The 19,076-nt window shown below is 37.7% G+C and overlaps 1 protein-coding gene across 1 annotated transcript in view; it reads right to left on the reverse strand.

Moving 5' to 3' along the window:
* SHANK2 (SH3 and multiple ankyrin repeat domains 2) overlaps positions 1-19,076 on the reverse strand; it is a 247,754-nt gene that overhangs the window by 145,875 nt on the left and 82,803 nt on the right. Inside the window, exon 13 of the mRNA XM_056493219.1 lies at positions 16,496-16,609. Within this exon, the coding sequence (XP_056349194.1) occupies positions 16,496-16,609 (114 nt within the window). The remainder of the gene's footprint in view (positions 1-16,495; positions 16,610-19,076) is intronic.

Here is a 19,076-nt window from a genome sequence, read left to right on the forward strand (position 1 = left end):
TTAACAGTATTTACTTTACTAAAAACACTTCAAAGATCAGAGTAGTTTTTTCCCCCAGATGTTGTGCTGAATGCCATCTGCTTTATTCCTGACAGAATAAAAGCCATCATACATTTTGCTTCAAGATAAAGTGAAGCAGAGTGGTCATTAGCCAAAAAAACAGAGAAATGAGGAGTGTCCTGAATACAGAATTAGAGATGTAATGAAATGGACTTCTTTACCCAAAACATCAGGAGATTAGAAATGAGAGAAAGAAAAGAAAAGAAAAGGCCTCATCAGCTTTGTGGAAAGTGCAAAATATAGAGAGGAGAAAAACACCCTCTAAATTTTATAAATTGAGTGTAATTTAAATGTATATTTCTGATTGATGAAAAATCCCAGAGGATACTTCCCAGGCCAAAGCCTCTCCTGTTTTATTTTGGTTCTATTACAGAAACTACACTTATGGATCTATTTACTTCCCCTCCATTATCAGAGCTAATAAATACATTTCCAAACTAAACGTTGATTAAAATATTGCTCGCTGGAATTTTTGCTCCACTGCACAAATCAACGTTTCAAACTGCCCTCCTCTGTAAGAAGCACTTACTAAAGACATTTTAGAAAACTACAAAGCAGATCTAACTTGCTTTTGGCATTATCAGCATCCTGAAGCAGCAAGAACCACTTGGAATAAGAAACAGCAATTAGAGATGATGAGATCTCCTGTCATATCCACACATCAATTGGGAAACAGAATTTAGCTCCAGATTTATTCAGCTCGGCAGTTTGCAGCTGCAGCCATGGACACAATCTCAGAATGTGATTCCCCCCCTTATCACAAGGGAGGTTACAGACACTGGGAAGCCTCAAATGATGCCTTTGATCATCAGAGGTCTCAAAGACATTCCCAAGATAATAGAAGTTGATTTTGTGTCATTAATCCCCAGTCAAGCACAGCAGTGATATATCCCATTCCAATCTGTTTCCTAGTTTCACCCAGTCAAATCTTGTGTTGCTTTCTTCCACGCTTTTTTAAAGGAATTCTGCAGCAGTTCTTCATTTGCAGAGTTATTTGCCCCCTGCACTACATCCTGCATGGCCATTAAGTAGCTATTAGGGTTGTGTACTTTACTTTGGCATTTATGTTGCGCATAAAAAGATTAAAGGACCATCAACCACTCTCTTTTCATTTAATTATTTCTACTCCACTGACTGTATTTCCAGTACATAATGTCAAATGACAGAATCTTACTACGTTTAAAAACATATTTATTCCTAGTGGGCAATACTATAAAAACACAACTGTTTATTTTAGATCACTACAACATAGATTTGCTCTGAGTGCTTCCCAGGACACAACAGTTTTCTCTGATTGTCTCTTCTATGATTTATCACACATACACAATCTATACCTGTGTAAAACCCACAGAAGTCAACCACTTCACACACAGAAGCTGTTGGAAACAACTGCAGCAGCTAAGTTCATGAAATTTTCACTTTTACACCATCCCCCTGGTATGACATTTACTCAACATTTATTCATTTCTCTCAGACTTCCTTTGGCCTCATCTTCAGTGACCTAGTGTCCTGCAATATTTGTATTTCTGCCACATTTCTCCCCACACTCTACCTCTAGCCAAATATGTGGAAGGACAAGCCACTATCAAAAATTCCTGAATGTTATAAAAATCTCCCTTCAACCTGCTCATACCTAAGCCCCCTGTGTGTCCACCAACACTGCTAGAGAAGCTTAAGCAGGTTATCAGAGCTTTTTGCCTCTGACACCTACACATTCTGCGTTTCAGGAAAACATCAACTCCCTTAGCTTTATTTTAAAGTATCTCTAAGTACACTCCTTTCACACAAGGGGAGTGACTGTAGGCTTCTTGAAAGGGGCTGGGAGTGGAGCAAACACACAGGGTGATGAAGACAACAGGAGTTATATTTAACAGGTTTAGAACTCACACTGTTCTGCACCACTAAATCTCTGGCTTATTTTATTTTAAATGAATGCCTTTTTGTGCTATTACTTTTCAAATAGTTTGCATACTGCTGGGGTAACAAATCTGTCGTGTAGGTAAGATAAAAAAACAGCCTCTGGACCCTGCTATGGCAACCAAGAGGACTGAATCAAAGAGAAGTCCCTCATGGTGCTGACAACGATGAAACAATTTGGGTGATGGATCCTACAGCATCATGGATACAAATCCATGGCAGACCACCTTTGCCATGGGGTGAAAGGAAACAGACAGCTGACACCATTCCCAAAGGAATCAACTTCTTTGCGAAGAGTGCAAGAGGAGATTTTCAACAGCACAGATCATTTATTGAGCGATAACAGTGATTCCTCTTCTAAGGATCATCCTATAAGAAATTCAGATGAAAACACTGGGTAATCTGTGAGTGACAGATCCTTCTTGTTGTACAAGAAAAAAATAAAACAAAATAAAGACAAACAAAAGACAAAACAAGCTCTAGACACACAGACAAGCATTTGCGAGAAGAAGTCTGCAAGAAGAAATTTCTCAAATACACTTGGAGGGTTATTATCATGATTTTGCAGAACAGCTGCATGTAGGAAAAAGAAAGTGTCAATAGCTTGGAGGATTCTAAATAAAAGATGCAAGCCATACTGAGTTTGGATGACATGGAAATGTTTAATAAACATTTTATTACATTCAAATCCCACTCTCTGATAGTCACACAGTTTCTTCTTTGGTTTAAGAGGACTGCCACCTACTGAGTTACCCTCACCTTCAGCTGATTTTAAGAAAGACATAAAGATTACCTTCAAATCAAGAGAAATTAGACAGCAGCTTTTATGTATTTCTATATAAAAATATTTAAAAGTATCTTAATTTGTAAGGATTTGTGTGCTGGACATATTCTTCCTTGCCGCAGAAGTTGTTTTGGTATTAACGTGGAAATCCTTGCTGGTAACTGCTGACTAGTTTCCTTCAGTTTTAGGCGTTTTCAGTATGTGATTTTATCTGGAATATTTCCTAGTGATTGACTATCGTCTGTAAGGAATGTAGAAAAAACCCCACAAATTACAGATTCCTAGATCTGCATTCATACATAATCCAAAAATTTCCAGAGATATTACCTAGAAATGTATTCCAAAACGTTTACACATAATTATTACAATTTAAGATCAACCCCACTGCTCAGAAAGTACAAAAAATACAGAAAAATGCTTCCTTCCCTCCTGCTACCTTGGCATGTCCTTTCTTAAGTTTTTATATCTAGGCAGAAATAAGAGTGAACTGAAAGGAGGCTGAGTACAAATGAAACGTTAGAGATGATTTTCCCCTAAATTTGGTACCCAAAGATGCCATCTAGTGACCACCTACTGAATGCAGGGACTGCAACTGAAAATGCAGCTCAGAGCACACGTTGCACATCAACAGTGGGGGGCATCTCGATCACTCTGTGCGTGTGTCTGAGAAGCAGAAGGGTTAAGTCCTTAGCCAGGGCGGTTTTATTCAAGGACTTCCCTTGGCACATCTGTCACTCCTTCCGTGCCCCAGTCACTCCATCCAGAATGGGGTTTCTGTCTCAGGGAATATTTCTGGCAGACTCATGTCCATGTGAATCCACAAACAGCAGAACACTGAGGCATTCACTAGGTCCTATCTGCTGTTGCTACCCACACATATTAATATTGACTTCACGTGGAAAAAAGTAATTTTTGTTTGGCAGCCGACAGGATCAGAGCACTGGCTCTGGTAGCATTTAGAATACAGGCTCGGAGAGAAGGATGCTAATCCCAAATTTTGGTGAGCCAGGAATGTGGGACGAAGTCAAAGAAAAAACCTCACTAGGGTTGGCTATTTGGAAAACTTGAGTCCAGTCTGACTGAAGAAAATTTCCAGCCAAGAGAAGCTCCTTCGCAACCTTCTCACCCTTGATGATATTGACTCTTAGGAAAAGTAAGGAAAAGCTTTTTGCACAGTATTGGGTGCACACTAGTGACCTTATCCTGAATTTAAACCAGCCACAGAAAAGCTGTACACATACACAGCATCCAGAAGTCAAATCAGAGAGTGATATTCAAGTTTGGATTGTATATTTTTAAAATTCTGCTACTGTAGGGCAGGATAATTGATTTTCTGTAAGGAAAAAGCTGCAATCAGCACGTTCAGGATGTAGGAAGCTTTTGAATATTGATATCCCAGATAACGTTACCAGAACAGTCCCATTTATTGAGCTCCCAAACAGATGCTTCAGATTTTAGGATACTAATGAATTGATTTATGTAACACAACATATTCACTTCAAGAAACCCTGGCTTAAATATTGTCATCAAACCATTAGATAGCTCATCAAATGCATGTAATAACAATTCAGAACATGTTCTTGCTTCTGAGATGCTGGAAAACATTAAGCACCAGGTCATGTATTATGCACATTTGGAAGATGGTCTATAGGGTATCTTTTACTTTTTTTACTTTAGAATAGCTCAGCAAGAAAATAAGGAGAAAATCCAACAAGGAAGAGAAAATAAATAATAATCATTGGTGTTTTTGTATTAATATGAAAGTATGATCATGTAAGCAAAATGTTTGAAATATACATGGCATGTACACACATCACAGGAGGGAAAAACTCAATGTTATATAGTGCAGGTTTCAGAAAAAGCATTTAAAATATATCTGTGCAAGACAAAGACTTTCCTCAAAAAAAAACAAAACCAAAAACCAACAAAAACCCAAACTACTTTAAAAACAGTATACATTCAAAACTAGAGCTGCAAAAATATCTTTTATTAGCAGTCATGCAATTTTTAAGTGTCCTAATGCTTCATATCAGCCACAATTCTTGAAAAATGCAGTTTAGCTCCAGAAAAACAACCAGTTCCCAGGAATTCAGTTGGTCTTTTACATTTATGAATAGCAATAATGTTAAATCATAACTTTTCATATGTGTTTGGGAAAACATTAAAGCCACTCTTTTGTGTTTTAGGGGATGGGGTGAAATGAGTTTCTTATTTTCATGCTCTTTCAAGTGACATATTGTCCTAGGGTGACTATATGATGCAGGATACATATTTGCAACCCTTACTTTAAAGCTTGACTATAAGGGACTACATGGGCAAATTTAATTTAAGTTCATTTAATCTATGACATTAGAATGGATTTAAAAAAAATTAAATCAGAAGGACAGGGATTGTGGCAATTTAAATTCACATCTGCAGTTCAAACTACTTTTCAAGCCACTCGCAATCTTTTAGTGAAGCAATACTCTTGGTTATCCCAGTCTGTGTCTGCCAAACCTGCGCAGATGATAGACTGGGAATAAGTAATGTTATTATTATTATTATTATTATTATTATTATTATTATTATTATTATTATCATCATCATCATCATCATCATCATCATCATCATCATATTAAGCAATATTCAGGCAATAATCACTTCAAGCTGATTGATTTCCATTCAAACCTATCTGTTGTCATGGCTAGTGTGGTTTCTTTGTACATTGAAATGAGAGCTGAAAGTCAAACCATAAATCTGCCACTTAGTGACAGATCCTCCAGAGCCTCCCCTATAAAAGGTTTTCAGAGTTAAGCTGCAAGTTCTGGTTTAAAACCTAAAACAACCGCTGTTCTCCCAAATGCTTCCCAGAACAAGATTCCAGCAATCAGGGATAAGTGGTATTTTAAGCCTACCCATTTCAGTGCCTGAGTAATCTGTTTGAGCTATCTGAAACAGGAGGATTATTAAGGGAAAATCCTTGTCAGGGTGAATCCTGTTAGAAAGCCCAGATCCTGTTACGTGTGTGCATGACAGTACCTGTGATCCTACTGCCAACTATTTCCCTTCTATTACATCAACATCTTGGAATATTGGATGCTTTTTCAAGCTTGTCCCTCATAAATAACACAACTCGAAATTTATCGCTGTTTATAACTGTACTGGAAAACACCGGGAGAATCCCAAAATTACATGCACTTATTGACACATGAAACACTTCATCAATATTGTTTCCATATAGTACAACCTAAGAAAGTGGATAGTGAGTGTTTTTCAAGGAAACATCTTAATATCTTTTGATTCTGAGCAGATCTGATAGTAGATTCTACATGCTGCCTTGTCTGTCACTCAGGTCAATCCAGAAGAAGGCTAATCAACTATTTTTAATTCTTTACTTTTAAAAGATTCAGTAATACGTCTTAAATTGGATCAAAACAGCCTTGCAAGAACTTTCTGAAGTGCTTGGCTGATTAACTTAAGTATTTCCAATTAACTTCAAATTGTGATGAGTTGCAGCATCCTCCAAAGTAAGGTCAGGGTTTCAAAAAATTCTAAAGATTTGCTTTTGAACAAGAATATTTATGATGCATTTCAGTCTTCCAGCTCTATCAACAAGGTAAAACCTCACTGAATCTCCAGATCCAGGAACTATGGTGTAGCTCATTATAGTTCAACTTCAGTATTTTTTATTTTCAGAACTGAACGCTAAAACATCTATCAAAATGAATATTTAAAAACATCTTGGTAGAGGTGAAGCTTCTCATTAAATAATCAGTATCACCTGCATTTATTAGACAGCTAATAGAACATATGCTAATAATCTCAACACCTGTTTAATGAGGAAAAGTTCAGTAATATTTAACAGTTCTCTTCCCAGACACAGCATGATTAAATACAAGTTGGGTTCAAGGTTACTTGGACTTTAGACACAGCAGTCACTATTTTAGGATCAATTTACAGACAGCTTTACACACAAACTAACCTAAATATATATGTATTTCCCAGGTTAGTGGCAGCATTATAGCATTAAAAGCACATTTTAAAACACACATGGAGAGAAGCTGGAGGCAGTGGCACACCAAAATTCATGGCTCTAGCATTCAGCCACAGCAGCCACTCTGCTCCCCAGGTGTGTGTTCTTCCCTGCTTCTCAGTCTCACAAACACTTCCCACCTTGAGCTACTCAGGGGAATGGAGCCCTTGTGGCAAGGTCTGGGGCTGTCTGTGTGTGCCAAGAAGTGTCTGTCCTTCCCAGCATTCCAGCAACCTGCTTTTGGGGAGTGGGGACCTGAGGACATCCACTCCTAAGAAAAGCATCCCTCTGCTGCAGCAGAGAGGAAAGCAGCAGCAGGCTGTTCAGCAGGAACGGCACCATCCCACTGCTGGGCTGCTCAGGAAACCCAAAAACTGGGGTTACCCACCAGGGCAATGATGTATTACCCTTTTGACAATCATTTCCACCTCTCTGTTTTCCTACAGAGCCTGCCCTTGCCCCCACTAAGCAACACATTAGCAGGAAAATTATAATTTTCTTTTTTAATTTGTCCGCCTGCTGCCCAGAATACAGGTAATACCTCACCAGCTCAGCCTGAAAATGGTAATTCATTTATAATCAAAACATAAAAACAAATGAGGAAGAGTAATATAAGGAGTTCAAGCATCCATTTGAAATCAAACTACACCCTTAAGATTTGTTTTTTAAAAAAGAAACAAGAATCTTGAATTTGTCCTTCTCTGGGGCAAGCTCTTAGCAAAAATCTGTACATTAGAAACATCTTTTGGTTCTTAAAATAAACCAATTCAGGCATTATTTTTTCTGACAGTCTTTTGTTTGCTGCATGTAGCTGTGTCTTGTCCTCAGATGATAAAATCTTAGCATAAAAACTTGGGGATTTTGGAAAAGTGTCTTGGATTTTCCTATTTATATTTACATTTTTCTCTCAAACAGTGGCCTAGGGCCTGAAAGTCTCCTATGAGATCAACTCAAAGGAGAGGTTTGATCCTGGCAAAATGAAAGCAAAAGTACAATCTATAAGGATTTACAATCAGGAATGTAACTATTTTCCTTCTTTTTAAAGTCTTGACTAACAAATGTTAATTTAACATCTACAAAATAGCTTTGTAACTTACCTGACAGAAAAAAATTTGAGACAAAGATACGTTATATTTCATTTCCTTCAAATACTAATGTGTTGTACAGAGTATCCAATATAATTACTTTTATTATTTTCAGGAGAGTAGCCAAAATATAGAACTATTTTCAATGTCTCTCTAGATAGCACTAAACTAAATCTTGATGTGCACAAAACATAACTGCAGGCATGCAGTAAAAATTGTTGTATAATTAGAGTTGAATTAGAGTTGAACCCTTTGCTACAAAAAAAACCGCAACCAACCAACCAAACACAAAAAAGCCCAAAACAATACACTGAAGTGCTTTTTGCTTGTAAATCATCCACAAAATCAGCTTGACTTTCACAGCTACATTTTATATTTGAGAATTGTGAACTGAATGTAGGGTTCAGAAAGTTGATGGACATTGTCCACTTCAGTTCAAGAAGCAAAGCCCAAGTTTTGAGCTTGGCTACAAACACAAAAGTAGTTTTGTGTGTAAATAACATAACCAAGTTACACTACTACTTAAAATTCAGTCAATTTTGCGAGCTCACAATTGAGAACATTCACTCAGGTCTGTCTGTTTTACCTAAAGACCAATAATCTATTTCTGACCCTAGAGTGTCCCATGAGTACTGATCTATAAAAAAATGAGCTGAGCTCTCTAGCAAGGGAGGGAAGCAAAATGCAGTGCTATGATTAAGGAACAGAATATGGATTATCAGCTGCTCTGTTTAGGCACCTCCATTACTTTAAGCAGCTGCTCCATCATCTTCCTTAAATTAAGAATTTTATCTCAACTGGGGAGTGTTTCAAAGAGTTTTCAGCCTCTATTGTCAAGCATTTTATCTGAGCCATTTAAAAATCAGAAGTGAAAAAAAAAAAAAGCTTCAATGTGTCATTTAGTACAGCAGAAAAAAATGAATTATCAACACTTTTGGAATATGCAAAGATCTAAGGCTTGCCTTGCTGTTTTTTTTTTTTTTTTCAAAGTTGCTTTTTAAAATGTTAGGTCATGCTAAATGTAATGAGCTAGATGAATTACCACATTTTATTTAATCCTGATAGGTAGCCAGAATGATTTCAACAGAAGTTATATTCTGGTATAAATAATATTTACACAGATGAATCAGAGAATCCTAGTTAAACAGAATTTCAGGGGGAAAAATACATGTTAAATCAAAGTAAAAGCTATTGCTACTGTCATTTAAGATACTTAGAGAAAGCAAAAAGATCAACTATAGTTGATCAAGGGTTCATAAGACAATACAAAGTATCACTAATTTAAAAAGAAAAAGGAAAATAAAACAATTAGTATAGAGATATTAGCATTAAAATATTTATTCTTTATGAAATTTGAAAAGCTCCAGAATTCCAGGAAGTGAAAGCTATGGATTTTTGTCTGCTAACAGTCATTAAGATCTGCCAGGTTTGTTAAAATTCCAGTAGCTCAATACAGATTTTCATGGGTTCACAAAACCGCATTAGATGAATAGTTTCCACAAGAACAAATGGGAATCAAAAAATTTGGTATTACTCCTAGGTTTTTAGCACATTGCAGAACAGCGCTGCTCAAATTCTGCCACAAACTGAAGTATTCTCTCTTAAACCAATAATTGGGCTTAAATTCCCCAGGAGACTCCATCACTTTATAAATCATTCACTTCAAGCTTTAACTTTTTGTCGCTTCCACAGTAATTTGTAACATTAGACATGTCTGATGCCTCATCTGCTCTCAAACTTGAAAATATTTCATAGGCTGTGAGTTTGAACAGAAAATGGGAATGCATCACTGGAAGTAAAAGGCATAAATCATGGTGGTAAAGCCTCTCTTGAGACATCCCTCAGAGTTTGCATTTCTTCGATCCTCTATGGATGATTTCTTGAGGAAAAAAAAAATGCAGAAAGAACCAGAAGAGGAAAAAATCCCCACCTGCATGTCTGATTTCACACAGCAGCAATCCCAGATGCACTGGAAATGCTGAGCTTCCTACCATGTAACTCTCATTTTATATTGCTATGCAATTTATTTTTAGCCTATTTCAATGCTTTGGAGAGTTGTGCTGCTCCTTTCCAGCTGATTAGAGTTATTCCTAAGTGGCTCTTAGCAAGTATGGAAATGGGAGTGAAAACAATGAAGTACATGTCAGCTGAGCAGTTCAGACAGTAAAATATTATGAATTAAAAATTACTTATTCAGAGATAAGCATGCAGACAGTCTTATATTCTCTACAAGCTCTAGACATAGACTTGCTTTTTTTTTTTTTTTTTATTTGAATAATTTTTTGAGGTTTTGGCTTTATGCTGCCCTCAAAACTTGGACAAAAGATAAAATTATTATCATGGAACCCTTTATTTTACTCTTCCCTCAAACCAGACCTGTACCTTTATTTGAGAAAGGGATTGGCAGACTAAGTCTTCCCAAGGACTTCTAACAAATACTCCTGATAGAGTAAGAAATCTCTATTGCATCTTCCTCAGAAGATCAAGACTGAAAGAAGGAAAGGCCTTTTGAGGCACCTTTGGCCAGAGAAGATGCCCTGCAGGTTGTGTGGGAAGCAAACATCTCCCTCCCATAGCCAGCCTGCAGATCAAAACAGCTCTCCCAGCTACCTCTGCCTCCCAATTTCCATTATTATTGAGTGATGATTCATTTCAGAGCCTTTTCCCAAACTGCTGTTTATCATTACTGGGAACACAAATGCCTCACTCAGCAAAGCTAAAGTGCAGAAACTTGCTGAGGTTCATTCTTTGAATTTCCATTACTTGAGACAAAAAAGTGGAGTTGATTTGCATCCTCAGGTACAGAGAGTTGTCAGAATTAGTTGATTATTACTGCACCAAGGTCCTACATCAGCTGGGCTTTGTGGACTGGCTTGCCAGCACCCCACATCTAGTTCTTTGCATTGTTTTTTTTTTCTTTTTTTTTTCTTTTTTTTTTTTCCCTAGTACTGTTTTCCTGCTGACTTGTGGAGGAGAATGCAGTTTAAGCAAAAATATGGTATATGGCATATTCCTGATCTTTCTAAAGCATAACTCAGACACAGAATATCTTTGTGGATGATCACTGTGGTGAGTGTTGTCAGCCGTTCCCATTTTTTTAATGACAGATTTCTCCATAGGAAACCTAATGTGGCAGGAAACCACTCCTAAAAAGATAACATTTTTCAGAATCCCATGAGCCAGGTGGTTGGTCGTGCAAAACACAGAAAAGAATATTTCAGAGATCACATCCTCCAAGGCAGGGGGACTTACTGAACAGTGTCTGACATGTCAGCTTTGGGCTTTGGAAACTAGGGTTACAATGAGATCCCACATTCAGAAGCCTGACTGGGATTACAAAGATATCATATAATGAAGGTGTAATAGTCATCCCTCGAGTTTTCAACCCATTTGAAATGGCTGTCTTTGTATCTGCATCACAGCACACTTCTTCAACTACATGTGAGGCAATCTTGACTTTTAAATCTGATTCTATTTAGATTTATATCCTCTTGGCCATATTGAGCCCAGCCTGTGCTGTCAAGTCAGAACACATTTCCCAGCCCTCAGAACTTCTTAGCTTCTTACACTACTGCCGTGACAATGTTTGTAATTAACTTTCCCAACAAAAATCTTTCCCTCACATATAAAAATTTATTTTATACTTCCTCCATTTAGTCCTTCCAGCTGCAGCAATATTTTGTCCTTAACTGCTGCTGCTCACGCCAAAGAGTTTAAGTTGCACAATAATTCTGTCACAGATACACAGGTACCTTCTACTCAAGGTAAAATCTTGTGGAAGGAGAATTTATCAAAATTTATTTTCAAAACCCTACAGGTGCTTATTTGGTGAGATATCACCCTTCTGTCCTTCTAGTGGTTTCCAAAGTTATTTGTACATAGAATTTTTCAGAGTCCTTATAATCACCACAATATTTCTATTTATTCTTCAGTTGCCTTTCTAGTTAAAAACTAGCCAGAACTGATCATAACAAATCAGGAATAATTTGTTAAAAAAGATTTTGCTAATCTGTATTGTTTACAAAAGGTGGATCATTTAGGCTGGATGAAAAGTGGGGAGGGGGATGTTTCTGGTTTTTTCCCCTTCGATGCTGTGTTTAACACAGAATCATAGAATCAATTATATAGGATACGGCACTGGTTTTACCTATGGATATCTATTATGTCCAGACAGAAAATCTGGGAAACCAAGACTCCTGTCCTTCTGGAAAGCCAGCGCAGATGTCAGCTCCTCAATCCACAGTAAAGCATCTTTCCTTCTTGTAGGAAGGCAAATCCATTTTCTAGCAGCCTGGCTGGCTTGATTGCCTGGGAAGGTGTTGTGCTAATTATAAAAAGAGATGGTGGAAATGAGGAACAAAACTGGCTTTACTGAATGCACAAGGCATTAAAAGGTAAGAATGTGGAAAACAGAAAATTCTGTGCTTCAGAAACAGCAAAAGGATGTTTCATTAACACATCTTGGACTTGTTTGGTAACTTCTGGGATCAAAAGGGGAATGCTGGATAAGGATTGCTGCAGTTTCTGATTTTAACACCAGTGTACAGTTACATAGGCAAGAAAGAAATTGCAAGGGAACTCTGCTATTCATGGATAATCTGTCACTATGTTTTCAAGTTGCTGGAAATTTATGAATAAGGGATACCAAACAAAAGCACAGGCACTGTGCTCAGAAAAGACTGGATGTAGCACTCAGTCTGGCTGACAGGGTGGTCTTGGTGATCCCTGAGGCCTTTCTCGACCCAAATATTCCATGCCTGTGTGCCACTTTCAACAAGAAATGCCAGTCTGGAGACCTGGCAGAGTCTGCTGTGACACCGGAGGTCAGCACAGCTCCATCAGGAATGTGCCCTGCGAGTGCTGCCTCTCCTCCCACGTGCGCCAGAGCACCCAGGACTGCACAGCTCAGGCTGCACAGATCAGATCCTTTCCTGGAAAAACGAGCTCTTGAGAACCGCTAATGGTCACTGCAGCCACGTGCATGCACCACACCTAGCCTGAAATAAACTCACAGCACCCCTACAGCTACTAATAAGGTGAATCCTGAGGCCACAGGATAGAAAAAGGCATGAAGGAGGCTACGGAATGAAAACTCATCCTAAGACAATATTAAAAATGTGGCTGGAACTCAAGGAAAGGTGCACTGAGGAGGCCAAGAGTTGAAAGACAGCAAGAATCACTCCAACACGCTGAGTCTGCCTTCATTACAGTATCATTCAGAAAATCTCGGAGCTCTCCAGGCACTTCAGGGAGGGAGGAATAATAAATGATAAAGTTGGAGTGTAGTCAAAGATAGCTTCCAGCCTGAAAATAAATCCATCACCTCAGTTATGGGCAGTCAGATGGCTCTGAATTCTGAAAGATGCGGAGCATAAAATCACAAGTGTAATAGAAAGCATTTTTGTAGAAAGTCACTCAAGTTCAAGTAATACCTTATGATGGAAGAAAAGCAAACAGAAACACTAAATTTAAGCAGGATAAACTTTTTTCCAACTTACCCAGAACATTTTAGCAAAAAAAAAAAAAAAAAAAAAAAAAAAGATATTTTAATATATTTTGTAATATAAAGACATTTCCAAATGGAATTGGCTCATTACTGAATAAGACAAGAAAACTGTCAGTGCAGAAAGAGTAAACATATGACATATGTATCCTGTGTTTGAACAGGTAAAACGCAAGATGATGTGTCAACCTTATCTGAGGGAATACTTTCACTCTCAGAATAACCCTGGAGAATGTTAAAAACTGACTACAAAGGCTACACTTTTAAAAATGAGGTAGTATGAAGATTTTGTTTGTAAGAATTTTTCAAAAGCAGGCAAAAGAATTTAGCAGACCATGACAATGATTTTCTTTTCTGTTGCTCTTTTTCCATTGGATCTCAAAATATCAGGGGAACTTCTTTAGACTGGAAAAGCAGCAGGTCCTGTGCTGGCGCTATTAAAGGGCAAACGAGGCAACCTGGATAATTAGGAGCCCATAGGCCTGGCATCAACCCTAGCAAAATAATGGAGCAATTCCTACAAGTCTCAATTACTGAAGGATTAAAGAAGGGATGTAGAATTAATGCCAGTCAATATGATTTTTCTTGGAAAACAGAACCTGCCAAGCTGCATGGGATCTTTGAAGAGAGCACAGGAACCAGGTGCTGTTCTGTCCTGCCCACTTCCAGAGAACAACTGGGATGGCAATAAAGTTCCCTAAAAATTGAACTTTCCTTAGAAGGGAGGTTATACATTAGCCTGACATGAAACACCTGCCGAGCAGTTTTACTGGGCCTGGAGTGTTTAATTGGAGTTTGCTTTTTCCAAGAACTATTGCGCTTTTCCTCACTCATGGCACGCAAATGACAAGCCTCTATTAAACACAATTGTTCAAGCTTAATAGCAAAGGGAAGCTGCTGAAAGAAATGTTCCTAAATCTTGTTGAGGGGAAAGAAATGTACTGTGGTGCTGGTGTGGAAAAGGCTGAGTCTGAGCTTCATTTCCTTCACATTGAAATGATCTACTTTCTAAATCATTATCATAAGAAGTTCTGCTGCTTTGCAAAGACCACGATGCAAATTCTTGCAAGTGGCACAAGTTTGTGATGTTTCTCAGCTGATGTTCTTTCAGCAATCCCAGCAGACCTAATTTAATATCTAATCATTTCACCATGCCTAACACATTTTTCTAAATTACTTCTGCATTTGTAGTCAGAGGGAATACTCGCTGATTTTTGCTTATAAAGCTTTCCCCTTTCATTCCCATTGTTTCCTGTGCAGAAGAAATGCACAAAGCAATTCTGTGATCAGCTGCTTTCACTCCATGCCATATTTCAATAATAATATGGCACATACTGTGCATTCCATATATTTCATTTCCCTCCCAGCTCCAACCTCTATCACATTATTCACAGAAGCACTGAACCTTATTCTGGGTGCAGGACATTTTTTGAGACAGCCCAGCAAAATACGGGAGTGCACAAGTTCACTGCCAGAGAAAATGTGTCCCTTTTGTTCCTATTTAATTATATTTTCATCCTTTTTACAGTAGAAGAATGGCATATTTAAAGCCTTAAGCTATGTTAACATTATTATTATTCCCACTGTTCCATAAGCAAATAGGAAAACAAACGGAAAGAAGGCAATAGTTATAAATCACAGTAAATGTCTGGTGCTTTGCCAGACACATGGCATAAGTCTTCATAATTTCATGTCAGAAAATTTGTAACATGCTTCTCTTTATATTCTTTTCTTTCTTCCAGGTTTCATAACCCTCTTGTGACAATTCTTTTCTTAATTTTTGTGCTCCTTTGAATGATCAAAGAAGTTCTTGCTCAAAAAACAGTCATCATCTATTAAGACAATTCTGTCACATACTGAATTTACCTCCTGAAGTTATTCTCAAGGAAGTCTTTAAGGATTTGTACCAAACAGCTTTGGTTACTCTCTCTCAAAAATCACTAAAAAGCTTCAAAACGCCTTTCTTATTTTAGAACTTCATGCTCTCCTCAGAATTCTCTTCAGATTTGGAGATAAATGGACAGCTCAAATTTAATGCAGGGTTACCACTTCTCCACTGGGCAATTCCAGTGTAGGAATATACTCTTGTTTAATACACCTCCTTCTCTAAATTCTGACTTTTCTCAAGCCCTTTGAAGAGCTACACAACTGCTCTCCCTCTATTCTCAGAGCCTGGATTCATTCTCTCTAGATCTGGTTTTGCCTCCTCCTCCTCTTTTCCCCTCTCAAAAGGGAAATAAAAAAGGAAGCACAACCTCTCCACATAGGAAAGCAAAAGTATACCTTGCAGTTTAAAACAATATGCATAAAAGAAAAACCTCTGTAAATGAATGATACAACGCATAAATTTTAGTGCAACATCTGTGCAATCCCAGAAGTTCTTAATCAATACAACAGAGATCTAAAAACACATCAATAGCTGATTTCAAACTGCATATACTCCTGGAGAACATTAATTATATTCTCAGAGCTCATTTATAATGAGCTTTTAATTAGAGAGGATGTCCTCACATCTCAATTCTTAAAAGCAGAGAAATGATGAGATGGTAGGTAATTCTTAAAATAACCTGCTTTAATGTAGATTTAATTTTCTTTTATTATACCAGGACTATAAAGGCTCCTTGCTTAAAGTCACTTGTGGCGATACACGTGTCTGATAAAGGAGGATTCCATTTCCTTTGCCATCGGTAAGGATGGGTATGGGATGTCCCACTAAAGGATGGCTCCTCTAGCATTCAGGAAAAGGTTAACAGGGCTGTGAACAAGAGCTAAATGCATTGTATGACTCCCTCAAATTGGAAGATGACTGGCCATTTTTTCTTCCCTTATTCAATTGCCTCACTAGATATTCTCCCATACTTTAGAAAACAAAAAACAACATAATCCTATACAAAGTGTCTGCATACAGCTCTGTGTAAAAGCTTTGGTACTTCCCAGCATAGTTCCTCAGGAGAAATTCTGTTTGCTTTGACAGTAAAATCCAAACAATAAACCCACCTGTATTTTTTAATTCAGCAGCTCAGCTTTATCCAGTTCTCCCACTTCTAGCAGTGCACAAAGGCCCTGATGTCTCTTTTGGGACAGACACATGGCATTTGTCACATTAGGGTTCAACAGGAACTGGATGTGATTACCTGGTTTGCTTTCATTTGGTTTGCACTGAACTTCTTCCACACAGTCTGCAGGAAACCAGCCAATATGTCCCCGGGTGCTGCCTTCCCAGAATCCACCTTCTCCAATGCTCAGCACTAAATAGGGCAGACACAGGCAGTGTTACACTTTGCCTCTTCACACAAATATACAATTATTGAATTACACATTCAGTAATCACTGAAAACAAGCAAACATTGTGCAATAACTAATGCTGGTACCTCACAAAATGCACATAGAGTAACCTTTAATCAGGACCCTCCCTACTCAGTCTTTGTAACCACTCCCCAAATATTTTTCACCAGAAGTTTCCTTGGCCTTCACACAAATGTTTCCATTTTTAGTGTTCTCACTGCTCGATTAATGAAGGATAAACACATGGTAATAGCACTACCAAAAAACCACTGTCTTGTCTGTTTGAATGAAGAGCTGAATCTGTTGTAAAGCTGCACCCACACTGAAGTGGATTTTAATAATACATATTTTGATAGCTCCTGTTTTTTCTGTCTCCTAAGGAAACATGTTTTTTGATTTAGTGGGTAGATCCAGGGATTTGCAGTGCAAGTTGAGTGATATGATTTAAGGTTTTGAATACACAGCAAACACTTGAACCTCCCATAGATGAGATCCACAGTGGAGACGCCTTTTGAAACATTTCAGTGATTTTTTTTTTTTTTCAATAGAAGAAAACAACAATATGGAGGAGAATGATTTGTCAATAGGAGAAAATGCACTTTTCTCCTATCTGGCACTTCTAATTATCTTGATATTAATTCTAGGACTTATCAAGGATTGTGACAAAAGCCTGCAGAGCAACGATTTTCTTAGTAAGCATCGGGAGGTGAATTATGGTGAGGGAAGTATCATAAATACTTGCTATGGTGTTTAAATTAGTATTACAGAAGTTTCTACAAACCACTGTATGTTTACTAAACATTAGAAGGCTTTAACTGTACTGTAAGAAAGATGTTGTACATTAATATTGAAACAAAAGTGATATATGAAGAAAAACAGGATGATTAGGAATATGGATCAGACACAGCACAGGTGCCCAGAGCTTCCCAAAATCAGCCCAGCTCCATCTGCTGAGTGCCAGCTCGCCCCAATTGCCCCTGCTGAAAATCAAGGCTAATTAGCTCAAATCCATCTTCCTCCTAAGAGATTCCAGTGCCTGGGATACTGCCTCTACAGGGTATTTCAGTGCAGGAGGGACATAAAGGAGAGCTGCTTTGATGGTCTCCAGTACTAGCACTTTTGGTGCTGTTAAATCCTTGCCAGGCTTTAAAACCTTGGTCCTTGCCTGGCTGCAATTGAACTCAGGATCAGGGAAGCTGCTGTGACTCAGGAGCACTGAAACTGAACTTGATTTGCACTAGTACAGAATAGGATGAAAATTATATCAATCAGAGCCCAAAAGAAAGTAAAAAAAAAAAAAAAAAAAAAAAAAAAAATTTGGAAATGTCAAAGCAGTCTGGTTTGAGACACCAGGATCTGTAAAACTGCATTTGAAAGTAAATGTTTACCAGGGTTTTTATTAATGCAACCCTAAGCTATTTGTGGTACCACTTACAGAGCACGGCCATCTATTAACAGAGATATTTGACAGCAAAATGTTTATAAACACATCACTTTTAAGCCTTTTAAGGCAGTATATTCCAACAGACAGATTCCATGAACTTCTCATTTACACACCACTGCAGTAAGAAGTACATATTAAGTCCCAGGAAACATCCATTAAGGAAAAATTCTACACTTGGATGGGTCCCAAATGCACAATTTTTCAAGCACCTTTCTGACATTTATGAGGAAACCTATAACTCCTATAAACCTAGTGAGTTATGGGATACTGAGGAAGGGCACTGACTTTGGAAAACACCAACAGCTCTACACTGAAAATTGAGCTGAATAAAAAAAGGTAGGATGTTTTGTTGTTTTTTTTAAATATAAACATAGAGCATAATAAATGAAAAAATATGTTGCTGTATATTCCAGGTGTTCTTTAAAATGTTTAAAGCTTGTGCACATTAACTAACACACATTGTCCATCTGATAACTCAGTATTACATAAAACATTCCCTGATCATCCATCCAATATAAATGGGGAATTCAGGAGCTTCCAATGCATTTTTAACAATGTAACCTGTGCTCATATAAGAATGCACTTCTTAGAGATGAGATAAGGAAACAGGAAAACCTAATAACCTAATGTGTATCTTAGAATTGTACAATCCTACTGTACATTGGTTTAACTTCAGTCATAAAAGAGAGTGTATGACTCCAGCCAAAGGAAATTTCCAAATGTGAGAGTGAAAGAGTCCCATTGCCAGTAATTAGCTGATTTTTTTTTTTTTTAATTTGAGGGGAATTTTCAGCACTGAATCTCAATCCTGATTTCATTCCACAAACTGGCAAGATGCTCAGAACAAAAACTACTTAGATGTTGAGACAGACTTCCCTAATTTAGTATTTTATTAATCTTTCAGATCCGCTGACACTCCAAATTCACGGATATTTCCAGCTCTAGAAAGAGAGGCACTGTAAGAGGAATTTGGGTATTTCAAACCC

This window comes from Oenanthe melanoleuca, chromosome 5 (assembly GCF_029582105.1).
Source record: "Oenanthe melanoleuca isolate GR-GAL-2019-014 chromosome 5, OMel1.0, whole genome shotgun sequence".
In the NCBI taxonomy this organism is placed as follows: domain Eukaryota; kingdom Metazoa; phylum Chordata; class Aves; order Passeriformes; family Muscicapidae; genus Oenanthe; species Oenanthe melanoleuca.